Here is a 26,327-nt window from a genome sequence, read left to right as displayed (position 1 = left end):
AGGGTTGACTACCCCGGGATTACCTCGACTGCCGTGGGAACACTGAAACTCTCCAAGACCGATGCAGCATACTACCAGGCAGGGGGATTCGAAGCAGGTACAAAAATCAAAACTCAAAGTCACACAGTACTGTTTCCCATGCGTCTGCTGCCCGGTTTCTTCTCGGACTACAAGGAGATCATGTGGAAGGGTGGTTTGCGTGTTACTTTTCGCAGAGCTGCCAACGACAACGACGCACTGATGCGATACAGCACTTTGGGCCCGGACGGGACTACCTTGCTTCCCAACACACTACCCGACGCTGCCAAGTGTATTGTAAGGTCCATGGAGCTGCGCGTGCCAGTGGTAGAATACGAATCAAACTATGCTCTCAAGTACAAAGCCGACATCCTGAAGAATCCTCAAGTGTCCATTCAGTTTTATGGCTACCAGTGTGTGCAAAAACCTGCTTCCGGCAATCATTTCGAATTTGACGTAACCACGCAATTCAACAACATTCGGTACGACATGCCCGAGTTTGCAGTCGTACTCTTCCAGACAGGAAGAGGTAACAATCAGGAGAAAAATTCAAGCCAGTTCGACAACTGCAAGATTAAGAACATTTACCTCAAAAATGGCAGGAACGAAGTTTTCCCACGTGAGAACTACAACCTAAACATCGCAGAAGAGGACTACCTGAAACTGTACGAGGCGTACACAGCTTACAAACGAGTGACTTCCGGTAACGTGGACGTGTACTACAATCCAAACGAGTTCATAGCTCGCAGACCCATGTTTCTCGTCAACACATCTAAAAGAAAGCAGGTGGTTGTTAACGACCGCACCAACATCAAGATTGTGTGCGAGTTCCACGATGCCTTGCCTGCCGACACTCTGTGTAGCGTCATCCTCATCGCGGAGAAAACTTTTGTGTATGATGCCAGGAACGAGCGAGTAACCGAACAGTTTTAAGAAAAAAATATATACTAACCAAAAATCCTTTGTTAACCTGCAACGCTGTGTCCAGGATGTACTGCAAGAAGTGGAGGTTGATAATAAAACATCTTCTTACAATATATATACACACTGCCTGTCAACACCTTGTTTTGTGGTCAATCTGAAAATATAATAAAATTAAATCATGCTTGAGCGCGCAATATTGATACGGCCTAGTGAGTTGGCAACATTAGTAGACCCAAATGGAGAATTCTGCGGCCGAAAATAAGGCTCGGTGAGGCTCGCCTTAATAGTTTGCTCTTGTAAGGCATAAGCCTTATTTTCTCGCAGTGTTGCCAACATCTTAACTAACTAACTAACTCTCTAGCCTTCTTAAACCCGAAGGTTCATGGCTGCAGCAACACAGGCCTTCCATCTGTCCCTATCTTGAGCAAGATCTATATACTCTTTTCCATCCCTACCGATTTCCCTTAGGTCCATCTCGACGTTGTCCCTCCATCTTCGTCTTGGCCTTCCTACTGGTCTCTTACCATCAGGTTTCCCAACAAGAATCCTGAAAACTCCTCTTTCCTCTCCCATTCGTGCCACATGGCCTGCCCACCTAAGTCTTCTTGATTTAATTATTCTAATAATGTCTGGACATGAATACAAATTATGTAGTTCTAAATTATGTAACCTTCTCCACTCACCTGTCTCCTCATCCCTTTTAGGTCCAAATATTTTCCTAAGGATCCTATTTTCAAATACTCTCAATTTATGTCCCTCTTTCAATGTAAGGGACCAAGTTTCACACCCATATAATACTACAGGCAAAATTACGGTTTTGTATATTTTAACTTTTAGATTCTTAGATATTAAACGAGAAGACAAAAGTTTATGAAGAGAGAAGTAACATGCATTTCCTGAATTAAGCCTACTTTTTATTTCCTCTTTAATATAATTTTCATTTGTTAATATTACTCCTAAGTATTTGAATTTGGAAACTGGTTCAAACGAGTTGTTATCAATAATTAGATTTTGATTATTACCTAACACTTGGTTTCGGCCTGTAAGCATATATTTAGTTTTCTCTTTGTTAACTTCCAAACCTATCTCTTTAGCAGTTTTGAAAAATATTTTAGCATTATTCTTAATTGTATTCACATCATCCCCCAGTAAGTCTACATCATCTGCATATGCTAACAACTGAGTCACACCATTTAATTTTAGTCCTTCTTTAGTTTCTTTTACCTTCCTTACAGCATATTCTAAGGCAAAATTAAAGAGCAATGGAGATAATGCATCTCCTTGTTTTAACCCATCATGAATTGTAAATTTGTCAGACATATTAATACCCACACGAATTTTACTTTCTGTTTCACTGGTGCATATTTTTATCATACTAACAAGCTTCTTAGGTATTCCAAACTCTACTAATATATTATATAATTTATCTCTTTTGACCGAATCATATGCTTTTTTGAAATCAATGAATAGCTGATGGACATTTTGATTATATTCCCACTTTTTTTCAAGTGTCTGTCTGATGTGAAAAATTTGATCTGTAGTTGATCTGTTGCGTTTAAATCCACATTGATAATCACCTATAATTTCATTAGCATATGGGGTTAGTCTTGTTAAAAGAATGTTAGATAATATTTTATATGTTGTTGAGAGTAGAGAAATTCCACGGTAATTATTGCAGTTCATTTTATCACCTTTTTTAAACACAGGAACAATTATGGATTCTTTCCACTGTTGAGGGATTTCTTCTTTATTCCATATTAAACAAATTAATTTATGAATTTGACAAATTAATGAATTTCCACCATATTTAATTAACTCAGCTGGTATTAAATCAATGCCAGGTGCTTTGTTATTCTTTAGCCTTTTAATAGCATCTTTAACTTCAGTCAAGTTAGGTTCTGGGACTAAAGGTTCTGCTGTGTGTACTTCATTCACTTCTGATTTATCTCCTACATGGACATTTAAAAGGTCATTAAAGTAGTTCTTCCATCTATTTAGAATATCGCTTGGGTCAGCTAGAAAATCACCGTCTTTATCTTTTATCAAGTTTACTTTAGGTTGCCACCCCTTTCTAAACTCATTTACACCTTTATATAAATCTCTGATATTTTTATTTTTGCTGTTTGTTTCAATTTCGTTAATTTTGCTTTTCAAGTAATCTCTTTTTTTACTTCTAAACGTGCGGTTAACTTCTCGCTTTATTCTATTATAATTGTTTAGATTTGTATCATCAGAGTTATTTAACCACCTAAGTCTAGCCTGATTTCTTATTTCTATTAGATTATGACATTCATTATCAAACCATGGCTTACTTTTTCTCGGTTTATGGTATCCTATACTTTCTTTAGCTGCTGATTCTATTGCATTACGTATGTGCTCCCAATTCTTATTTACGTCTGTTTCATTTATATTTTCATCATCATTTAAATCCTGCAAAACATCAAATCTATTTGACAGTTTAATTTGGTAATCTTTCTTAATTCTTTCATCAGTAAACTTTCCTGTATCAAATTTTAGAACTTTTAGATTTTGTTGCTTATGATTTATCACTGAGAGTCTTTCTCTTAATTTAGCAATTACTAAATAATGGTCACTGGCACAGTCAGCACCTCTATGTGTACGAACGTCAATTATACTAGTATGCCTTCTCTTATCAATGAGAATATGATCTATCTGATTATGAGTTTTACCATCTGGAGAAGACCAGGTATATTTATGGATATCTTTATGTTTAAAAGTGGTACTTTTCACAATTAAATTCTTTGAGGTTGCAAAAGTAATCAATCTTATACCATTATCATTACTTAATTCATGAAGACTTTCTTTACCAATCGTGGGTTTAAATGTCTCTTCTTTGCCAATCTGTGCATTACAGTCACCTAACAGAATTTTCATATCATACTGAGAAAATTTATCAAAGACCTGTTCTAACTCTGTATAAAAATCATCTTTAGTATTATCATCTTTATCTTCCGTTGGTGCATGTATGTTTATTAAAATAATTTTACACCACCTACCCTGTAAAACTGCATATGATATCCTATCATTAATAAATTCTATTGTTTTAAGAGCTGAGATAATTCTATTATTTATGAAAAAGCCTGTTCCAAAATTATGATTTTCAGTACCACCATAGAAAAAAGTATAATTTTTAGTTTGTTAAGTTGCCAACATCTTACTCGAAAAAATCACCAAGATTTCTCTCCACGTTCCACTACATAGGATATCCTCGGGCAAGGCATCGTGAAACTCGCAGACGATCTTGATGTTGGTTCGATCGTTGACCACAACCTTCTTTCTCTTAGATGTGTTGATGACGGTCATGGGTCTCCGTGGTTTGAATTCGCTGGGCGTGTAGTACATGTCCACGCTTCCCTCGGTCACGCGTTTGTAAGCCGAGAACGCTTCGTAAAGTTTGAGGTAATCGTTTTTGGTCACGTCGAGGTTGTAATTCTCGTGCGGGAACACTTCGTTGCGTCCATTCTTCAGATAAACGTTCTTGATCTTGCAGTCGTCAAACTTGCTGGAATCTTTTTCCTGATTTTTGTCCCTCCCGGTCTGAAAAAGCACTACGATGAAATCTGGCATGCCGAACTGTATGTTGTTGAACTGCGTCGCATCAGTGCATCAGTGCGTCATTGTTGTTGGCAGCTCTTCGAAACATGATTCTCAGTCCTCTCTTCCACATAATCTCCTTGTAGCCCGAGAAGAATCCCGGAAGCAAACGCATAGGAAAGAGCACCGTGTGACTTCTCGTCGATATTTTGGTTCCCGCTTCGAATCCCCCGGCCTGGTAGTACGCTGCGTCCGTTTTGGATAATTTCAACGTTCCCGCCGCCGTCGACGTGATGCCTGGATAATCTATTCTGTCGATGACGGTGTTGTGTTTCCTCACCTCCACCTGCGAGAACAGGTGAGGCACAAAGTTGTCCACAAGTATCAAGTTTGCTGCTGCGGGAAACGCGTATCCGCTTTCCTTCTTCACCACGTCGAATTCAAGGTAGAGGTCCGCTCTGTGAGGATGAACGAACCCGCCCCCTACGTCCACGTCGTATTCGATCTCTCTGTTCGCTTCGTTCAAATTTCCGAACATAGGTTCTATTCATATTTTTACTTACGTATAGGTGTACGTGACGAATCCGCAAACAGATTTCTCCTAAGTCTTGCCGTTTCCAAGATAACCCTATTTCCGGTCGCCATTTTCGATTTCCGAGCATAGGTTATATTCATATTTTACTCACGTATAGGCGTACGTGACGAATCTGCAAACAGATTTCTCCTAAGTTTTACCGTTTCCAAGATAACGGCACTTCCGGTCGCCATTTTGGATTTCCGAGCATAGGTTCTATTCATACTTTTTCTCACATATAGGCGTACGTGATGAATCCGCAAACAAATTTCTCCTAAGTTTTACTGTTTCCAAGATAATCCCACTTCCGGTCGCTATTTTCGATTTCCGAGCATAGGTTCTATTCATATTTTACTCACATATAGGTGTACGTGACGAATCTGCAAACAGATTTCTCCTAAGTCTTACCGTTTCCAAGATAACGCCACTTCCGGTCGCCATTTTGGATTTCCGAGCATAGGTTCTATTCATACTTTTTCTCACATATAGGCGTACGTGACGAATCCGCAAACAGATTTCTCCTAAGTCTTACCGTTTCCAAGATAACGCCACTTCCGGTCGCCATTTTGGATTTCCGAACATAGGTTCTATTCATACTTTTTCTCACGTATAGGCGTACATGATGAATCACCAAACAGATTTCTCCTAAGTCTTGCCGTTTCCAAGATAACCCCACTTCCGGTCGCCATTTTGAATTTCCGAGCATAGGTTCTATTCATATTTTACTCACATATAGGCGTACGTGACGAATCTGCAAACAGATTTCTCCTAAGTCTTACCGTTTCCAAGATAACCCCACTTCCGGTCGCCATTTTGGATTTCCGAGCATAGGTTCTATTCATACTTTTTCTCACATATAGGCGTACGTGATGAATCCGCAAACAGATTTCTTTTAAGTCTTACCGTTTCCAAGATAATGCCACTTCCGGTCGCCATTTTGGATTTCCGAGCATAGGTTCTATTCATACTTTTTCTCACATATAGGTGTACATGATGAATCTGCAAACAGATTCTTGCTAAGTCTTACCGTTTCCTAGATAACCCCATTTCCGGTCGCCATTTTGGATTTCCGAACATAGGTTCTATTCATATTTTTTCTCACGTATAGGTGTACGTGATGAATCAGCAAACAGATTTCTCCTAAGTCATGAATTGGAGGGTTCTATGACAACCTATATTAATTCTCGTAAGAGAACAGAACGTGTCCTACGGGGCAAGTTAAGGGGCATGTGCATGGCCAAAGTAGCAGCTGGCCTCTCCCCTTTCAACGTGAACTTGGGAGTGGCGCAAATTCCACGCCGGAACAGGCATTCTGCCCGGTACGGAAGTTGATGTTTATCGCGGCGTTACAAATCCAGCCGGTTGTACGGAAGCTGATCTTCACGTGTATTTTTCACGAGACACGCTTAATGTCACGTACATCCGTAAGATCATGGCCTTGCGTAAAAAAATCAAAAAATTTAAAAAACAATAAAACTTTACCGCCGGGCAAACTGCTCGAAATAGACGTCAAACAGAACACGGCTAAATTGATGATGAATAGCATGTATGGTCAGATGTATGAATTGAAAAACATTCCGGAAGAGATTCGCCCCCCACGTCAATCAATTTTACGTTCGAAGGCCGTACGGGAAAACCTTTACTTTTTTGGTTGGGCACCACGCCAGGGGGCCAGGAATCCTAAAAAAACAACAATTATTATTTTGTTTGTTTGTTTGCGTTACAATACATACGCGCGCGCGCGCGTGTGTGTGTGTGTGTGTGCGTGTGTGTGTGTGGCACATCGTTCCCCCGAGAGAGAGAGGTTTACAAAGGTCGCGATATACAAACATTGGCCCCCGAGAGTTGAAAAATTACGATATGGCACATTCGCTCATTACTGTTCCCAGCTATAGGTTTTTCTCTCTCTCTAGCCCTTGCCAACTAAAAAAAAAAAAGGTGTAGGTAGGAGTTGGTAACACTGCGAGAAAATAGAAATCATGCCTTACAAGAAAAAAACCATTAAGGCGATTTTTATTTGATGACGTTAAACCCGTGTAGTGTTCCCATCCATCCATCTCTCTCTTTTACGGCAGTGCCCGCTTTCCTTGTTTAGTATATGTAGGTTGGCAAAAATTGCTTTATGCACTGTAAAGCAAACCTTAAGTAAGGTTGCCAGCCCCTTGCTTTAGGTTGGGTTAGACAAAAAAAAAGCTGTAGGTAGGCTGTCGGCTGTTTAACTCTTCCCTCTCTCTCCTCTCCTCTCTCTTTTTTGTAAAAGGCTATGGCAAAAGTACCAGTAGGTTGGCAACCTTGCTTTATGCACTGTAAATCAAGCCTCAAGCAAGGTTGCCAGCTTCTTGCTTTAGGTTACGTTAGACCAAAAACCTTGGTGATTTTTTTCGAGTAAGATGTTGGTAATACTGCGAGAAAATAAGGCTTATGCCTTACAAGAGCAAACCATTAAGAAGCCTCAAGCAAGATTGCCAGCCCCTTGCTTTAGGTTAGGTTAAACCAAAAACCTTGGTGATTTTTTCGAGTGAGAAGCTGGCAACACTGCGAGAAAAAGGTTGCCAGCTCCTTGTTTTAGGTTAGGTTACCCCAAAAACCTTGGTGATTTTTTCGAGTAAGAAGCTAGCAACACTGCGCCATCAAATAGAGCTCATGCCTTACGATAGAAATCCATTAAGGCGAGCTCCTCACTTCAGCTCCTCACAAGAGGGCGCAGAACCGGCCTGATTACACTACTAGTTATCTTGGAAACGGTGAGACTTAGGAAAAATCTGTTTGCGGATTCGTCATGTACGCCTATATGTAAGTAAAATATGAATAGAACCTATGCTCGGAAATCCAAAATGGCGACCGGAAGTGGGGTTATCTTTGAAACGGTAAGACTTAGAAAAAATCTGTTTGCGGATTCGTCACATACGCCTATATGTAAGTAAAATATGAATAGAACCTATGTTCGGAAATCCAAAATGGCGACCGGAAGTGGGGTTATCTTGGAAACGGTAAGACTTAGGAAAAATCTGTTTGGTGATTCATCAGGTACACCTATACGTGAGAAAAAGTATGAATAGAAGCTATGATCGGAAATCCAAAATGGCGACCGGAAGTGGGGTTATCTTGGAAACGGTAAAACTTAGGAAAAATCTGTTTGCGGATTCATCACGTACGCCTATACGTGAGAAAAAGTATGAATAGAACCTATGTTCGGAAATCCAAAATGGCGACCGGAAGTGGGGTTAGGGGGCCAGGAATCTTAAAAAAAATATTATTTGTTTGTTTGTTTGCGTCACAATATAGGCGTGCACGCGCGTGTGTGTGGCACATCGTTCCCGAGAGAGAGGTTTACAAAGGTCACGATATACAAACATTTGACCGGGGCTTGGAAAATTACGATAAGGTGCATTCATCCTTCAAGAATAAGAGACTGCATTATTTACTCATCACGTTGTGTCAGGGCAATAAATGAGGCGCTGATCATAGAGAGAAAATGAGAGTTTTTAAGGTTTGGTGAACCTCAATTAATAAAAATAAGTTTTTGAGGTTTCGGTGAGCTCCAAATAATCAAAGTGAGTTTTTGATGTTTTGGTGCTGTTTTCTACGCTGTGAAACATCGTCAGCGCAATAAATAAGGCGCGGAACGTGGAGAGAAAGTGAGTTTTTGAGGTTTGGCGAGCCCCACCGAGCTCCACCGAGCTCCATTTTCTGTTGCAGAACCGGCCTGATTACACTACTGAAGTGTCAAAATTTAACAAAACTAATTTGGTTATTAACAGCATTATATATTAACCTTTACTATAAAATATAATTTAATCACACATGTCATAAATGTATACACAAATACAACACATAATTTTAAGTGGAAGTTTTTTAGAGGTTTTTGAGAAAAAAAGAGGATTTTAAAATGTAACAATATTGCCTTTGTACACTTAACATTTGTGACACACGTCATTCTATAGTGAGGAACTACGAGCTAATAACGCTGAATGCTTAGGGTTGAGAAACGTGAAATAAGCAAGGAATGTCATGCACAATAACACAAAATCTTTCCATTACGGATAAGATATAAAACTAAATTTTAATGACTTCGGAAGGACTAACGTTGTGTTTTGGGTGTAAAACCAGGAAAAGAGCAAGATGAAACTATGTATATATGAAGTTTGTACTTAAATAAGATCGAAATGAATATCGATTAAGAAACGCGAAACGCAATAATAACAAAATGAACGTCAAAATTATTAAGATCGAATAATTAATCACGAAGGGAGTGCTGATAGCTGAAAGTCACGGGATTTTTATTTTCACGGTTCATCCCGACTAAAGTTTCAGCATGTTACTTTACAGAGAGCGGGAGAGAGAGATATATATAAGAGAGAATTTCAGAGAGGAGGAAGTGGAGGAAGAAAGGGGAGATTGACAAATATACACATAGAGAGAGAAGGGGAAAGACACAGAAACGATTGAGAGGGGGAGAGAAAGAGAAAAGAAATGAGAGAGATATGGAGAAAGAGAGAAATGCACACACAGAGAGAGGGGGTTGAGAGGAACTCACACGCAGAGAGAGAAAAACAAACACAGAGATAAAAACAGTGAGAGAGATAGAAAGAGAGGGGTAGAGAGAGAGGAAGAGAGAAGGGGAGGGAGGGGGAGAGGGGGAGAGAGGGAGAGATAGAGACATACAGAGAGAGGGAGAGAGGGAGAGTAGAGAGGGAGAGAGAGAGACATACAGAGAGAGGGAGAGACAGAGGAAGATAAGGAGAAGGGGAAGGAGAAAGATACAAAAGACACACGTACAGATAAGGACAAAGGGCGCAAAAGAGAGAGAAACACAGAGGAACAGTGAGAGAAGAAACAAAAAGAGAGAAACACACACACACACACAGAGGAGGGAAAGAAACAAGGATAAAGCCAGGAGAGAGGAAAAGAAAGAGGGGAAGAAAAGAGACAAAGAGTGACAGAGAGAGATAGGGAAGGTAAGAGAGAGATAGAGAGAAAGAGATAACGAGGTCAACAATCTCTTAGAAAGAGAAGTCAAGAACATCAAATAACCGATTAAACACGCAAGGCACAGAACCGCTGATCCAGCCTCTTGTAATTCGAGTTCAATGGGTCGCTGGAGTAGCGCCAAAACCTAGAAACCGCCAATTTCTTTTTCGCACTTTTTCTCCCTCCCAGAATTCCCCGCCCAGCTGCCGTCGCTACGTGTTGCTGCGGCGAAAAGAGACGCTGTATTAAATTGATAAATGAATGATCTTCGTCGCGCCGTGCTAAGTGGCAGGGCAGTCACTCAAAACGAGATCAATTTAGGGCATCCCTCCCTCTTCTATTCCATTTGCAATCCCGCGGTTTCGTCCAATCGCCGAAGAGAACAATTGCACCAGGAACGAAGCAGCAAATCAAGGTCCCCTGGCAAGAAATATTGCTAGGTCTGACCCAGATATTCTTTCCAAAGAGTAATTTCCCCCCGAAGTATCTTCAGAAATGTGTCCTTCTAGGAAAGATTGTTTTTCAAAGCGTGCCCGGTCCACAGACATCCAGAGAAACGATTATATTCGTCTTCGTTATTCTCGACCTTTGCTGATTGTGAAACCAATATAAGCATTACACTAAATGTCGATTTTTCTACACAATATACAGGGTGTTCACCTCAAAATTCTCCGAGTTTAGATGTTTGTCTTTGTCATTCGATATCCTTGCTGATTGTGAAGCCAAGAAATCAATGTAAGCATCCGTACACTAAATGTCAATTTTGCTACAATATATCGTCTCATACCCTTAGGTATGTGGGATCTTTTGGGAATGTAGCTCACTAATCATCATTCATCCTTGATGGTAAAGCACTCTCTGCTCGTGGTGAGCTTGATGGTAAGGCGCTAGAGGTACTAAATTTACACACTTGAATGGCAACACATGACACTTGAGTTTCACACCCCTAAAGATTGGATCAGCATGGGTAATGTAAGGATATACCTGTCTCTGTACTGCAACTGAAGATCTGCCGTGAGAGGTTATGCCTGTGACTGTACGTAGTGTCTGACTTGCGACTAGCGTTAACACGCTCTCCCTAGAACCTCCTCCTCTCTCTCTATTCAATCGTAACTTGCTCCTCCATAACTGAATTAGAACTGACCCCGAACTCTCTGCCCCCCAGACATTTATTGCAATTCAATTTAATAAACAAATGCACAGTCAGGCCTGTAGCATCTTCCTGGATTTCGTCTGTTTACAGCTGATGACCAGGAAGAGCTTCAGTGCTGTCTGACACTGCATTCCTGTGATGTTTCTGAATATTTCCTGATTGGAAAACGATGGTTGAATGACTGGAAGTTGGAGTTCGTTATCCATAATAATTAAAAGATACTACGGATCGTTACGATATACAGGGCACATTCCCTGTATATAAACCACCGAGATTTAGTTGTTATTGCTTAAAACTAATGCAAAAAAGGCACTGTGAAGCATAGTGTCTTCTCAATAAATATGGAGATTTTGGAACTCCAAGAACATTAGCATACCAGAAGTAACAAAGTAAAATTGAGAAATTTCGAATGAGACGCTCTGTGTATTACATCACTCTTTTCTGTTTCCAGATCGCAGCATGTTCACATACGTCTAACCATTATGACCAGCTTCTTATTCCACGTCCTTTAAAATTATTCACTAAGAAATATTGTCCTTAATTAGGACACGAGGCTTGCAACTAAAGTCGGTACATTAACCTAGCAGACATATTCACTAAAAAAGGCAGTGGAAGGCTTAAGCCGCAAAATTATAGGTTTAGAGAAATTGTACATAAAAGGCTTGATAGTCAAGAGGTTTATTTAACAACATGCCTGAAGGGCCATCAAAGCCATCTGGTGGCAAAATAACTAACATTTCTCTTTTTTGCACTCAAAGACCTTGCATATGGTTATAACATGCGGCGTTAGAACGGACAATTAAAAACGACAATATAATCAATTTAGTTCGTCTTCTGCTACAATCAAATGTAAATAAAAACTATTGTTTTCTATTTTATCAACACTGAATAACTACTTGTGATATTTCGATGCTCTATTATACCGTTGAGTTCACTCGTTATATTTCTATTTAGTATTCGTCATTTTAATTTACATTGTGATAATAATGTTCCTTACATTTGTTAGTAATTATGGAATTTTTGGAAGCATAATGGAAAATGTGCTCCTCCTTCAATGGCAGCTTTTCAAGTAGCTCTTCATTTGAATTCACGATGCTGGGCTCACGCTGAAAGTCTCAGTTTCTACCGGGATCGAACCCACAACTACTACCACCAAAGGCAAGAATGCTACCCATGTATACTTGAATTTCCGGTGCCCATACAGAGAGTACGCAAGAAAAGAAATCTAACGTATTTCTCTAGCCCACTTTGATGTCCCGTGACCGCTTTTCTATTTTAAGATATGATTCTGAATCCAAACTGACGTACTGTACTTTAAGATGCCCCAACAACATGTATCGATACATTCGGCTCGTGTTTCCCTATCGACCTCTGTGGTGGCCGAGTGGTTAGTACACCAGACGTCCCGGGTTCGAATTCCGGCCTGAGTATGGATGTTCTTTGTGTGTCCTTTCCTCAATTTCATCATGTCATCACTCACACTCATCGTCGCGATTAACCAAAAGTGGAAGAAAAGAGATGCTAAGTAACAAAAATAAAAAATGTGTTTCCCTGTTCGTATTGGATGTGTGTTTCTACACTTAAGGACCATGGGTAATATACTTTTAGCACCGCAGCGGTTGCAGTTAGGTTGAAATTAACAGAAACAATGTCTTCATTGTAAAATTCTAGCCCACTTTGATATATCACATGACCACCTTTTCGTTAAAAGAACATGTAGTTGACTCCAAGATGGCGGACGTTAAGATGGCGGCCATATTGTTAACACAATGTAACAGTTTCTCCCCTTTTCCTGTATTTACGGAAACGTTTGATTCGTGTTTCCCTGTCAGTATTTGTTTCATGGAATAACATCTATTTTCGATTCTGAAAGACTAATTCGATTGTCTTCACGTTCTATCTATTTTCCTTAGGGCGTAAGAGAGAAACCAACAACCGTCCTTCAAAACTGAAACAGGAAAAAATGATCGAGGAAGATGAAGGCTTTAATCTTCACAGCGGTTAAGAAATTTTATATTGTAATTGAACACCGTAGTCATCTCATGATTGGACGGTTTCAAAGTTCGATGCGGATAAACACGTTACCTTGTCGTGACGTTGACAAGACATAACAGTGAAGCAACAGCCCTACAGGGTCAAGGCCTACCGACTGCCGACCTCATTCCCCTCAGCAGAGGTGACACGTGGTCAGCACGACGAACCACAAGTCGTTGTCGTAGGCTTTTGATGACCGGGTTACGCTACTCATTCGTAACTCCCCAATTTCCTCAATTTCCACCGGCCTCATATCAGGCTTACCCAGGAGACTCGAACCTGCGCCCGTTTCAAAAGTATGACGCCTTAGGCATAGACAGGATTGATAATATAACATGTTGAGTTCAGAACGTCGCCCTGCCCCTGAGTCCATATACACGATAGTAACACTATCTATAGTACTAGTAGTGGCCTTCCAGATGGCGCAGTGGTAGCGTCGTCGCCTTGAAATCAAGAGGTCCCGGCTTCGATACCTGGTGGAGGCACATAGTGATTCGGATACCAATTTAAACTGTAGGTCCAGTCGCAATTAGCCTTACTGTGCATAAAGTGGACTTAAAACACCAACTCAATAAGCAGTTCTAGTAAAATAAATAACGAAACAACTAACAATTGTATGATTGTTAGAGACAATGTCGTTATATTTATCAGCTGACTTGGATTGTCATGCTATAATTTTTGCTACGAGATGGGATGGGGTAACAGGAAGAGGGTACAGAGAAAGACTAGAAGGAAGACAGATCTACTACGTCACAAGAGTCTGTGGAACACGGACGCGCATAACGGTACGGAAAGGGAGGAAGCGAGTGAGTGAAGCAAAGTACTGTGTGATGTTGCTAACGCCTGGTAGCTGCGGCTGTGTTTTCCCCTCCTTTCACTCTCTTCGCCTCTAGCACGATCATTGGACGGTTTCCCTAGAGTCCCTAATTGGGCAAAGGAATTGTTTTCGTTTCCTTGCTCTAGAGATTCCTGGGTTAGAGTATAGTAATCGTGTGTGCCTCTCTCCCTCGCTTTCTCTCTTATCTTGTCTCCTTATTTCTCCTTCTCTCCTTCTTTTTCTTTAGGGTTTTCCCTATGGAATACCGGTCAACCCTCTCTCCGATTTCTTTCTCTCTCTCTCTCTCTCTCTCTCTGCCTCCCTTAACAACCTCCTTCTAACACATTTCGTGAGAGCTGACCTCTGTGGCGAAGGCGTCCCGGGTTCGAATCCCGGCTTGGGCATGGGTCTTCTTTGCGGGTGATCTTTTATCAATTTCATTCAACCATCCTTATCGTCGCAATTAGCCTAAATTGGCAGAAAAACGACGCTAAATAACAAAAATCAAATCATATTTCGTGAGATCATTTGTTCTCTCGCCTTCAGGAGGACATTTCACTTCACCTACGTCACCCTGAATGGAATTCCAGCCCAGGACATTTTCATTGCCAATCCAATGAAACGATGACCTCTAGGGGGTCACGCGAGATTGTGGTTATCACGCCGGAATATTAATCCAAGGGTTCGAGGTTGAAACCTCCTTCAGAGTAAAATAAAATATCTCAATACCAGAGAAGTGGATTTGATTTTTTTTAAAAAATTCGCATTACTATCACTTTTGGCTAATCGCGAAGATGAGGATGAAATATTATATGATGAAATTGATGAAGGGACGCTTAGAAGTCCCAGGGGGGATTCGAACCCGGGACCCTGGCGTCGTAGCGTGCTGTGCTAACCACTCCGCCGCAAAGGTCGGCAAAGGTAAACGATCCGGGTTCTGGGTTCTATTCCTGGCCTGGGCATTGGTGTCTTTTATGAGTGTCCTTTCATCAATTTCATGTATAATTGAGGTTTAAAAGTGGTAAACGTTGTAAGTGCCAAAAGAGAAAGTTTTGGGAAATCTAATCGTTTCGCACATCAGCCCGTAAGAACGTGCACACTAGTGACCTCTTTACACGTTCTTTGAATAACTTAGAGGGCTAACAGCCAGATTTCACGTTTACCACATTATAAAGCATGCACATTTCACAGTTTAACGTGGAAAACCGTGTTTGAATCATTGTGGCACTTATAGCGTTTACCAATTTTAGTCTTCAATTACTCATCTTCATCTTTGCAATTTGTCCTCGCCTTGTAATCAAGGGGTCCCGGGTTCGATACCCGGTGAGGCACATAGTGGTTCGGATCCCACTTTAAACTGTAGGTCCAGCCCCGATTAGCCTTACTGTGCATAAAGTGGACTTAAAACACCATATCAATTTAATCCAAATCATCTTTGCAATTAGCCAAAAGTGGCATAAAAACGAAATAACCCAAATCAATTAGGCAATATCCCCTCTAACTCCCTCGTTCATGCACCACTACAAATGCTTGGAAGATAGAAATCCATATTTCCGCGTCCCCAAAATAATACTTTGTAAAGATATTGGAACATTTTTATATAATATAGTTGTCTTTACAAGTGCTCTAATACAAGAAGAATGTTTTGCAATGGTGGTAGGTAAGTCTTGTTTGAAAACTAGCTTTGATAGCTCTATATTAATTGCCTAGGAAATCAGACAAGAAGTGTCAGTTATGCAATAAAGAAAGCATACTTGAGAACGGATATTGTACACTGCTTTGAATCAGAGATGCAAACGGTTCTCATTACATAGCTATTTTTATCTCTTCAACCTCTTTCCCCGAGACAATCTACAAAGTAATTATTGAACCAGAACAAAGAGGCCTTGTAATTAATATTCGTTGCAAGGCGAAGCTTTTTAATTAGGAATACAGTTCTTTTCTTGGTTCACTGTATACTCTTGTGGCGCAAAATGACGAACGCCTTCTCTCTTTTCAACTCGGACAATAGATGTCTCTCAACACTACTCGCATACATAAATTCTCTTTCTGCGCGCCAATAAATGAGAAACTCTCTCTTTCGAAGTCTGAAAGTGCATGTAATTGTGTTAATATGACGTATAACATGATATTGATTGGGTTCTGCCTACTTTTCCTTTACTGCGAGACATTTCATTTATGTCCTATAGGATGTTATATTACCATCTAAAATTATTTCACATTTGATCTTTCGACACTGGAATTCTTTACTTTCCAAAGTTTACTCTTATCTTACCTTTGTCTCGTTCTATTATTTTACATTACTTTCTTTTTCATTTCTTGTGACTTATAACTTGATCTTATAATTTCTACAGAGGCGTAGCAAGGGGTGGGTAAGGTGGGCGACAGCCTGGGTCCTCGTGGACAATGGAACTTGTACAAAAAAATGGAAGTGAAAAAAATGATCGAAAAGGCTAACAATCTGTTTCTATCCGGCTTTAAATTCTAGTTAAACGCTACAATTTGAATGAATGCTTCAAATATTAAGGATTTAAAATAAACCAGTCAGTATTCCTCTGATTTTAGAAACCACGCAGCTATGAATAAACAATGGACAATAGAATTTCTCGTTGTATCGAATCTGTGATTGTTGGTATTCGTGTTTTGCGTTTTAACGAAACTCAGAAAAGAGCGTTTATTCTTGCACTAGGCAACAATGAACACTGAAAATAGAAGAATAGTAGCAGCTTTTCCAGGAATGGTTGCCAGAACTAGGAAAACAATTCATAGAGATTATACACTCAACTCTGGACTATACAGAGTTCGTTAGTGAATTCAGCTCCAGGAAAATGGTAAGTGATATTATTCAATACCGTTTTAATCAGCAATTATTATTATTATTTAAATTTGATAATACAGCGTGTCCACGGTGAGATTCCAACATTTTGAAAGGTTATTTCTTTTTCATTGAAATTGAAAAAGTTTACGTGCTAAGGTAGTTCGCGCTAGAACCACAGTGGCGCTGAAACAATAAATTGTTTCTATAATGGCGATTCCAAACAAGCATGCACAGTTGTCTGGTGGTATGCAGAAACAATCCATTTAGATTTCGTCTGATTATTGATAACAACTCGTTTGAACCAGTTTCCAAATTCAAATACTTAGGAGTAATATTAACAAATGAAAATTATATTGAAGAGGAAATAAAAAGTAGGCTTAATTCAGGAAATGCATGTTACTTCTCTCTTCATAAACTTTTGTCTTCTCGTTTAATATCTAAGAAACTAAAAGTTAAAATATACAAAACAGTAATTTTGCCTGTAGTATTATATGGATGTGAAACTTGGTCCCTTACATTGAAAGAGGAACATAAATTGAGAGTATTTGAAAATAAGATCCTTAGGAAAATCTTTGGACCTAAAAGGGATGAGGAGACAAGTGAGTGGAGAAGGTTACATAATTTAGAACTACATAATTTGTATTCATGTCCAGATATTATTAGAATAATTAAATCAAGAAGACTTAGGTGGGCAGACCATGTGGCACGAATGGGAGAGGAAAGAGGAGTTTACAGGATTCTTGTTGGGAAACCTGATGGTAAGAGACCTGTAGGAAGGCGAAGACGAAGATGGAGGGACAACGTTGAGATGGACCTAAGGGAAATCGGTAGGGATGGAAAAGAGTATATAGAACTTGCTCAAGATAGGGAAAGATGGAAGGCCTGTGTTGCTGCAGCCATGAATCTTCGGGTTTAAGAAGGCTAGAGAGTTAGTTAATTAGTTAGTTTCTTAAGGGTGTATGTCAAAGACAGAGTGTACGCTACAAGAATTAACGACATACTGGACTCATTCGCATAAGAGATGCCATACACTCCTAGAACTGCTGGAGGTTCGACGTGCTGACCCCACGTCACAGGTTGAAGATCTCCACACCTCTGGGTAGGATTGTGGGAGGGAGCCTGGCAGTCAGGAGATCGGCCTAGGCCCTTCAAGGGCTGTCGAGCCACGGGTTATTTATAGTTATATGTATTAATCTTATTGTATTTCTTGTGTGTTTGCATGTATACAGCGTGTCCACCGTGAGACTCCAACATTTTGAAAGTTTATTTCATTTTCATTTCAGGTCATACTGTTGTGATTTTGTTTTACGTGCTAATGTTGTAGTTCGCGCTACAACCACAGTGGCGCTAAAACAATGAATTGTCTCTAAAATGGCGATTCCAAACAAGAATGCACAGGTTGTCGTTGTCATGTCCAAATGCATTGAACTGAATTTTGTCAGTTTTGTGAGTTACACTGAAAACTTTGCGAGTTACATTATAATTTTCATGGTAATGATGGTATCAAATTTCTCTTTCCATTATATTTGTTTAAAATGTTGGAACTCAAGGTGGACACCCTGTATTTTTTGCTAAAGATGTATCGATTCACATTGAGATTTCAAATGTAAAGAACGGATGGGATTCCCGCATTCTAATCTCGCCTAGGGCTTCACGGTATGTTCTACTCCGATTTCTATCTTTAAAAATTGCACATCGTTGGTCTTACTTTCTTTTTTCTGGAGTATAAAATAGGCTTGGATAACAATTTACCTGCAGTGGTTATGGCTCTCGACCTCTCGAGGTCCGTCTTGTTCCCTACGAGAATAATCGCTCTCGCCGACATGTAGTCCCCCTTCCACAAGAACGTAAGCATATCTTCTGCTCGATCGAAGCTCTCTCTGTCGGTGATGGAGTAAACTACAACGAAGGCATCTGGATTGTAAGTGGTGCAGTAACTTTCAATCTGAAAAGAAAGAATCAGCGTGTTAAAATAAAAATAGTGTATTAAATCTAGGCTAGTGCAATTGCAAGATAAAACCTATTCTCTGTCTAATGTAAGAAAGAAGCCAATGTAAGCAAGTGCACGTGGCTTGTGAGAAATCGGCAGCTGTGCAGGTATAGTAGCATGCTGTAAAACCATACCACTCAAGGTAGCTGCCACTTTTAAATTGTGGGATTTCGTATTATGAGCTTCACATGTACGATCAATACATTAAATATTTTTCAGCTGTCACGTGATTTTGTTTACATTAACCAATTTCTTGTTTACATTAACTTTATGATGCATTTCAAGTTCTGTGAGCACATGGGTGCAAAAAGGCAACAGAAGCGTAATACTCATGGCACCACCTCCAGTGTAGTCGCACACAATGTGTACTAATTGCGAACAGTCCTAAATACTAACAATACCTGAAAATATTCTTGGTTAGTACATCGTGCTACGACGCCAGGGGTCCCTGGTCTGGATATTTGCGAGTGTCCAGTCATCAATTTAATCATATAATGACTCACCCCCATCTTCGCAAATTAGCCAAAAAGCGAAGTAAAATAAAGCAAGTCAATCAATCAATCAATCATTTAGAACATGGAATTATTTCTTACTTTCATGTGTTCGTTATTAGGACGTGGAATTATTTCTCACTTTCATGTGCTCGCAATTAGAACATGAATTTATTTCTCACTTTCGTGTGTTCGTAATTAGGACATGGAAATATATCTCACTTTCACGTGTTCGCATTTAGGACGTGGAATTATTTCTCACTTTCATGTGCTCGCAATTAGGACATGGAATTATTTCTCACTTTCATGTGATCGGAATTAGGACATGGAATTATTTCTCACTTTCAGGTGCTCGCAATTAGGACATGGAATTATTTCTCACTTTCATGTGCTCACAATTAGGACATGGAATTATTTCTCACTTTCATGTATTCGCAATTAGGACACAACCGCACACACATACCCCCTATGCACCTTCATGGCACATAACAGAGCTTAAGATCGACCTCCGTGGCGAAGGCATGTGTGTTCTTTATGAATGTTCATTCATCAATTTCATCATATCCTCACTCATTCTTGCCTTCTCTATTAGCGAAAAGTGAAATAAAATAAACCAAATCGAACTTATGTGAATACCTTTATCTCGTTCTTAGTGACCTTGAAGCTAAAACATTGCACATCATGAGTGAATCCGTGCATAAAAATTGTCTCACACATCCAATCGTACTCGTTACTTTAAATGTTCACCCGCCCTGATACATCACCATGGCAACAGTTCCCTCACTTGCAGCAGTGGAGTCATTAAGAGCAGAACTTTGGAAACTTAATTTCGATCTAGAATTCGGCCGTGATTCGAAGCTCCCTTCAATAGCACTGTCGACCGTAAATTGGAAACTTTGCCTGAAAACCGTCCCAGGATGAAATTCGCAGGTCTTTCCACTGGGCTTTAATGAAAAAGAGTCCATTAGAAACTTGAGTCTCTCGTATTGAAGGGTGCGTATCACAAACTTGACTTTGTCCGTAAGGAATTCCAATAGAACCAACATCATCTTCAGTGGACATCTCTCATTCTCCCTTCTCTAATTTTCTTGTTGTGCTCTTGTCTTCTAATTTTGTGTATTTCTTTCTCTATTCATTTTCCCGTTTCCTCTTTTCTCCTCTATTACTTTCTTTCGTTCTCCTGTTTCTCTGTTTCTTTACCTTCATTTATTGTTGTTTCACTCTATTTTCTCTTCATCTGTTTCTCTAACATTCCAGTTCTTTCTTGTTTCTCTATCACTCTTTTCCTCTTCCTCTGTTTCTTTCTCTTCCTTTCCTTTCTTTCTTGTTGTTTTTCTAACTCTCTTTTCCTCTTCCTCTGTTTCTTTCTCTTCATTTCCCTTTTTCCCTTTCTCACTTCTTGTATCTCTTTCTAACTTTCCTTCTTCATATGATTTTACTTCTTTCCTGTTTCCCTTTCTCTCATTTCTTTCTCTTTCACTCTCTTTCATTCTTGTGGTCTCTCTCTCCTTCTTCACATGGTATTCTTTCTTTCATTTTTTCCCGTTTCTTTCCCTTCCTTTCTTGTTGATTCCCTATATCTCTTTTCCTCTTCCTCTGTTTCTCTCTTTCTTTCCTTTTCATTTTTATTGTTTCTCTGTTTCTCTTTTTCCTCTTTCAATATATCTCTCTTTCCCTTTTATTTGTTGTTTTCTTATCTCTGCTTCCATTTTGCTCCCTATTTTCCTTCTCTCTTGTTGCTTCTCAATCTTTCTTTTCCCCTTCCTCTATTTTTCCCTTGTTGTTTCTGTGTATCTTTTCCTCTCTCTCTTTCCCAATCTTTCTTTTTGTTTCCCTCTTTTCCCTTTTCGTATGTTTTCTCTCTTTCTATACCTTTATTTCTTGTTTCTCTATCTCTCTTTACTCTTCCCTTGTGTCACCTCTTTCTTTCCATTCATATTTTTGTTACTTCCCCCACTTATCTTCTAGAAAAATCTTCTTGTGGACGATTTTTACTTTTCTGCTCCAAAAATAAATCCAAAACAATAAAATACACAGGTGACGTTACACTAAGTCTAAGGAAACGTTTCTTAAAGTGTTTAGGACGTGTAAGAATTCAGCATCAAGTTTAGCCAATTGCTAGAAGAGAAAATAACTTCCTTACTGCATTTCCCAACGGTCAACAACCGGAAAGAAAAAAGAGACGAAAAAAAAAGGTTCGAAATCCGAATCCATGAAGTGTTTCCAGAAGAACTCGCTTTCTACTTCGCTTCGCTATCTTTCCCTCCAGTCGCAATTTTCTCCTGCTGGAAGTTTCCTCGGAATCCAGTGGTTTCTGGAAAAGTAATTCCCTCCCCCTTAGCACTTACCACTTGACTGGTGACTGATGCCTCCCCCCATTTCTTGCGGCCAATGTTTACAGACCTCGTCAAGGTCTGATACAAGCTCTTTGGTCTCCGCTCCACTTTTCTCCGGGGCTGAAGGGATCGCGTAGGCGTCCATCTTGGAGAAAATAGTCCCTGCTTCCATGCAAGTGTCAGGATGGAAGAAGATGGCTACATGTGTTACGGAGCGAGGCAGGGGCGGATCTATAGTGTGGATGCCCCTTGACTGATTGATTGATTTGCTTTATTTTGCTTCGCTTCTTGTGCCACTGTTGGCTAATTTGCAAACATGAGGATGGGTAATGATATGATGAAAATGATGAATGGACTCTCACAAACATTCAGGCTGGGATTTGAACCCGGGACTCCTGGTGTCGTAGCGCGATGTCCTAATCACTCCGCTCCGGTGGTCAGCCGGATCGCTCTTGAATATGTCATTAACAAGAAGGTTTGTCAGCAGAAATATAGTGGAATTATGCAGACAGGCCTGTTATTATATATATATATATATATATATATATATATATATATATATATATATATATATATATTTTAAATACATGGTGTCTCATAAGAAATAGCGCAAACTGACACAGGTGAAAGTACACGATAATAGAAGCTAAAAAGTCTCAGTAAACATGTTTCTGCAAACGAGCCGTTTTCGAGATAATCGCGAATGTTTGATTACAAGCCGCCACTGTCTTCATTGTTTGTAAACGTCGTCCTAGTTGGTCTAATAATGTGTGCGAATATGTGGTTACAAGTAGTCATTGATTGCATTTTGTAAAGACCCAGTGCTTTACTCCTTGCGCTGTCCGAAGTTTGATCTTTGTTTACAAAACATAATATTTCCGAGAGGTGGCGTTGTAATCAAACAGGATGGATACAATCAGTACACAGTGTAATCGTACTGTGCTGCGTAGTGGAAATGGAACCTTACAGGCAATGAAGAGTACATTGTACCAACTAGGACGACGTTTACAAACAATGAAGTTGATTGACAGTGGTTCGGATTCCTGTTTAAACACACACACACACAGATACCATATTCTTTGTTTGTGCTCTTCACTGCGGATCTAAAATATATGTCGGATTTTAAACGATACAACCACAAATATTATGCTATATTCAACGTTTGAAAATACCCACCTCAGACTTTACATCGCATCTTTCTGCATCCGGAAATGCTTTGTCATAAATTACAAGAGATGAAGTAATTTAATAAGTCGATGAAGCCCGTTGTTTTGTGGTTGAAACTACTGAAGCAAAGAGGAAAAGAGCAACTAAGTGATAATGTAGATTTCTTTGTTTACTTCGAGGTTATATAAAATATACCTCAAGGTTTTTCCTCATAAATCATTCATCTACTTTCCGGTGGAAGTACATAGTGGTTCGGATTCCACTTTAAACTGTAGGTCCAGTCCCGATTAGTCTTACTGTGCAAAAAGTTGACTTAAAACACCAAATCAACCAATTAATCTCCTTTCAGAGTGGGCCTTCTACAATACTGTAGTCGGCCAGCATCCGAAAATACAGTTCTGCTTCTCGTACACCAGAGTGTAATTGCATTTAATATTGTGACTAATTTTACTTTAAAACTACAGATTAAAGCGATAATAGTGTCCAGAAAAAGAACCTCAAAGTAGTCTTCACACAAAGTATTTTAATCCTTTGCCAAACATTGCAGTTAAGAATAACATTATGCTTTTCCATTGACCGTATTTTCGATTCATGGTGAATTTGCTAAAAGGACCATGTCAAGAAATCTAAATATGTAAGTTTTACTAGTAAATGCATTTAAAATGCACGAAACAACAGGGGAAGACAAAAATAAACCTCAAAAATAATTAAAAATGCAAAAAAATCTGTTGAAAATACTGACAAATAACCAAAAAGCCAAAAAAGGCCGAAAAATGCAAAACAATGTAAAATAGAAAGTGTTTTCAGGCTCTAACTGAAGGCAAACGGACATGATATCAGGTTTAGCATTGTTTTTAAGGGTCAGAAAAAAGATTTGATTTTTCATCAACTTCCGGATCCTAATTACTAATTATGACCATTGAAAAAGTTGGAGGCAGCTTACTTATCATTTTTTCTTGCTGAGGGATTGTATCGTCCCATATCTCCACTTTATAATACAGAAAGAATGAAGTTCATGTTTCGAAAATGACTTGCAGTTTTCCACTACGAAAATATGATTTTCATAGTTTGAAGTTCGCTAGTATTATCTTGAAAGGTTTCCATTGTTTCAATTTCACACATATTTTATATTTCATACGTTGAATATCCCTTTCCTCTCTTTTCTTTCCAGTCTTTGGAAAAAAAAGCTGAAGTTTCTTGGCAACCGGTTCTAGTTCAAATGACTCCATTTCGCTCTCCTGTTCCTACTTTAAACAAACAACAAAATACTTCGTAACTAAACGATTGCTTGTTGAAAACACGGAATTTTTACACAATTTACAAAATATGACAAAACACCAATAGACATGTTCATCATATTGCCATGAGGAAATTATAGACATGATATTATGTGTGAATTGGTTTCTTCAAACTGCTAGCTAATCATAACATGACCTACCTGAAGGAAAGGTAGCGTGCTTGATTCTCACGAGGGAGGTCGTAGGTTCGATTCTCAACCTACGCAGGATTTTTATCAGGAGTTAATCGTTGGATGTAAAGTTTATCCACCATGCTAAGAAGTGAACATTGGTCTCTGTATTTCACGAGAGGAAAGGAAATAGTAAGAGGAAGTTATTTCGATGATAGGAGGAAGTCACATGCCACGTGGAATGCGCAGAATCAAGTTACGTAGAGCTACGTCTGCAATGGTGGTTTCGAATATGGCAAAGTTAGTGGGGAAAGTTTGTTAGATCTGATACTCGTACTTTCTGTTCAAAGAAGACAAACATTTTAGATACGAAGCAGTGAGGAATTAACGATCATTATGAGGTTTTGAATTTTTTGTTTGTCACTCACTATATAAATACTTATTAGTAGTTTCTTATCGAATCGGCCTTCGTCGCAATAACAATTTACTTATGTTAATTAGCGATTTACTATTAGTTTTAGACGCATGGTAAGATGGTGGTGAGGGGATTGACAACAGTCATTACTAAGGAACGGACATAAAATTACCAATCTTAGCAATTTGAACTCATTAAACGCTCTCCTTCGTTACAGTACTGCAGTACATCACTACTTAACATAACTGTATATCTTTTTTTAGTATATCGAAATCAAATAATCAATATTTTAGGTGTCAGTGAAGAACAAACAATACATAACTTAAATAACATTACATTTTGCATCCTGAATACATATATGTGATTTGTGAATTAATCATGATGTGTGTGTTAACACAACATATGAACAATAACTAAAAAGAAAAGTTTTAACTTTAAATACTGGAAATCTGGATCTTCTATGGGGAAATATGCGCAGAAGGGACGTCCCTCAAGTGTGCATCGAATTCATTTTTTAAATATTCTAATATCAACGGTCTCTGTTCAGCAAACAAAAAAAAAGAGGAGAAGGTGGGATTTGAACCCACGACCTTTCACGCTTGATGAAAAATAAGAAAAGCAGCGCCTAACCAATTACACTACATTAACTTAATGACATAACGCCCTTAAAAACATGTTGACGTTTATGAAGATTCCCACCTTCCTGTGTTTCAAGCACATTTTCTCGACAAGTCGTGTAAAATATATTTTTTTGAGAACTGTTCGATATTATGCAAGGTATTGTAAATAAAATGTCGCATAAACTCCTCACAAATTAGCTTCTTTCTGCACAAACTTGATGGCAATTACCTCCAGGTGGTAAAAAAATCTATTCGGTGTTTCAAACCCCCCAAATTTCAAATCGAGCAAGCAGAATCTTAAATATCCCTCAAGGTTATTTTTCCTATTTATTATTTCTGTTTGATTGTGTATTATAATAGCGGTTTATAGTTTCTAAGATCATGGAAAGTGTTTAATTGGAAACTTATCACCGCAGCGTTTTTCGTCTAGTGGAAGGACCTACTCAAAGTTGGCTACTCTCACCTGGAGCCGAAGTGCAATGTTGCTAAGTTTACGATTTCGGGACTTAGAATTCTTTCGGGGCGGTCAAATAAGATGTTGCGAAGAGTACATGTATATACCCAACCATTGAAAAACCGAAGGGCGTAGGTGCAATGTGCAATTAAATCCCTTAGGACAAAACCACTTCTCCTGGCCACCTAACTTCCTGGACAGATACTACATCTAATTTATACTTAACTATCTCATTAACTGTACACTGAAATGCCCCAGGCCGTTAAAGGCTCAGAACATTCCAGGTGCCTAATTTAATATCCTTATTCCTAATGTAGATCTTATCCTTAGTCCAGGGACCTCCCAAAGTAGTCCCCACCCGGAGATCCGAACGGGAGACTATTTTACCTCCGGAATATTTTACCTTGGGAACATCCATGGCCTTATATTGCTGTTTCTGGACATTTTGTTTTTACAGTGCAGAGGGGAATTGTAAAACTAAAAATTATACTTTTTTCTATGGTGGTACTGAAAATCATAATTTTGGAGCAGGCTTCTTCATAAATAATAGAATTATCTCGGCTCTTAAAACAGTAGAATTTA

The 26,327-nt window shown here is 39.2% G+C and overlaps 1 protein-coding gene across 1 annotated transcript in view; it reads right to left on the bottom strand.

Annotated features, from left to right (window-relative positions):
• Positions 1–26,327, bottom strand: part of LOC146001373 (uncharacterized) — a 248,135-nt gene that overhangs the window by 72,159 nt on the left and 149,649 nt on the right. Inside the window, exon 5 of the mRNA XM_083138688.1 lies at positions 18,617–18,809. Within this exon, the coding sequence (XP_082994814.1) occupies positions 18,617–18,809 (193 nt within the window). The remainder of the gene's footprint in view (positions 1–18,616; positions 18,810–26,327) is intronic.

Source organism: Lepisma saccharinum, chromosome 17, assembly GCF_977018435.1.
Source record: "Lepisma saccharinum chromosome 17, izLepSacc3.1, whole genome shotgun sequence".
NCBI classification, from domain to species: domain Eukaryota; kingdom Metazoa; phylum Arthropoda; class Insecta; order Zygentoma; family Lepismatidae; genus Lepisma; species Lepisma saccharinum.
This window is presented reverse-complemented; position numbering and strand designations above follow the sequence as displayed.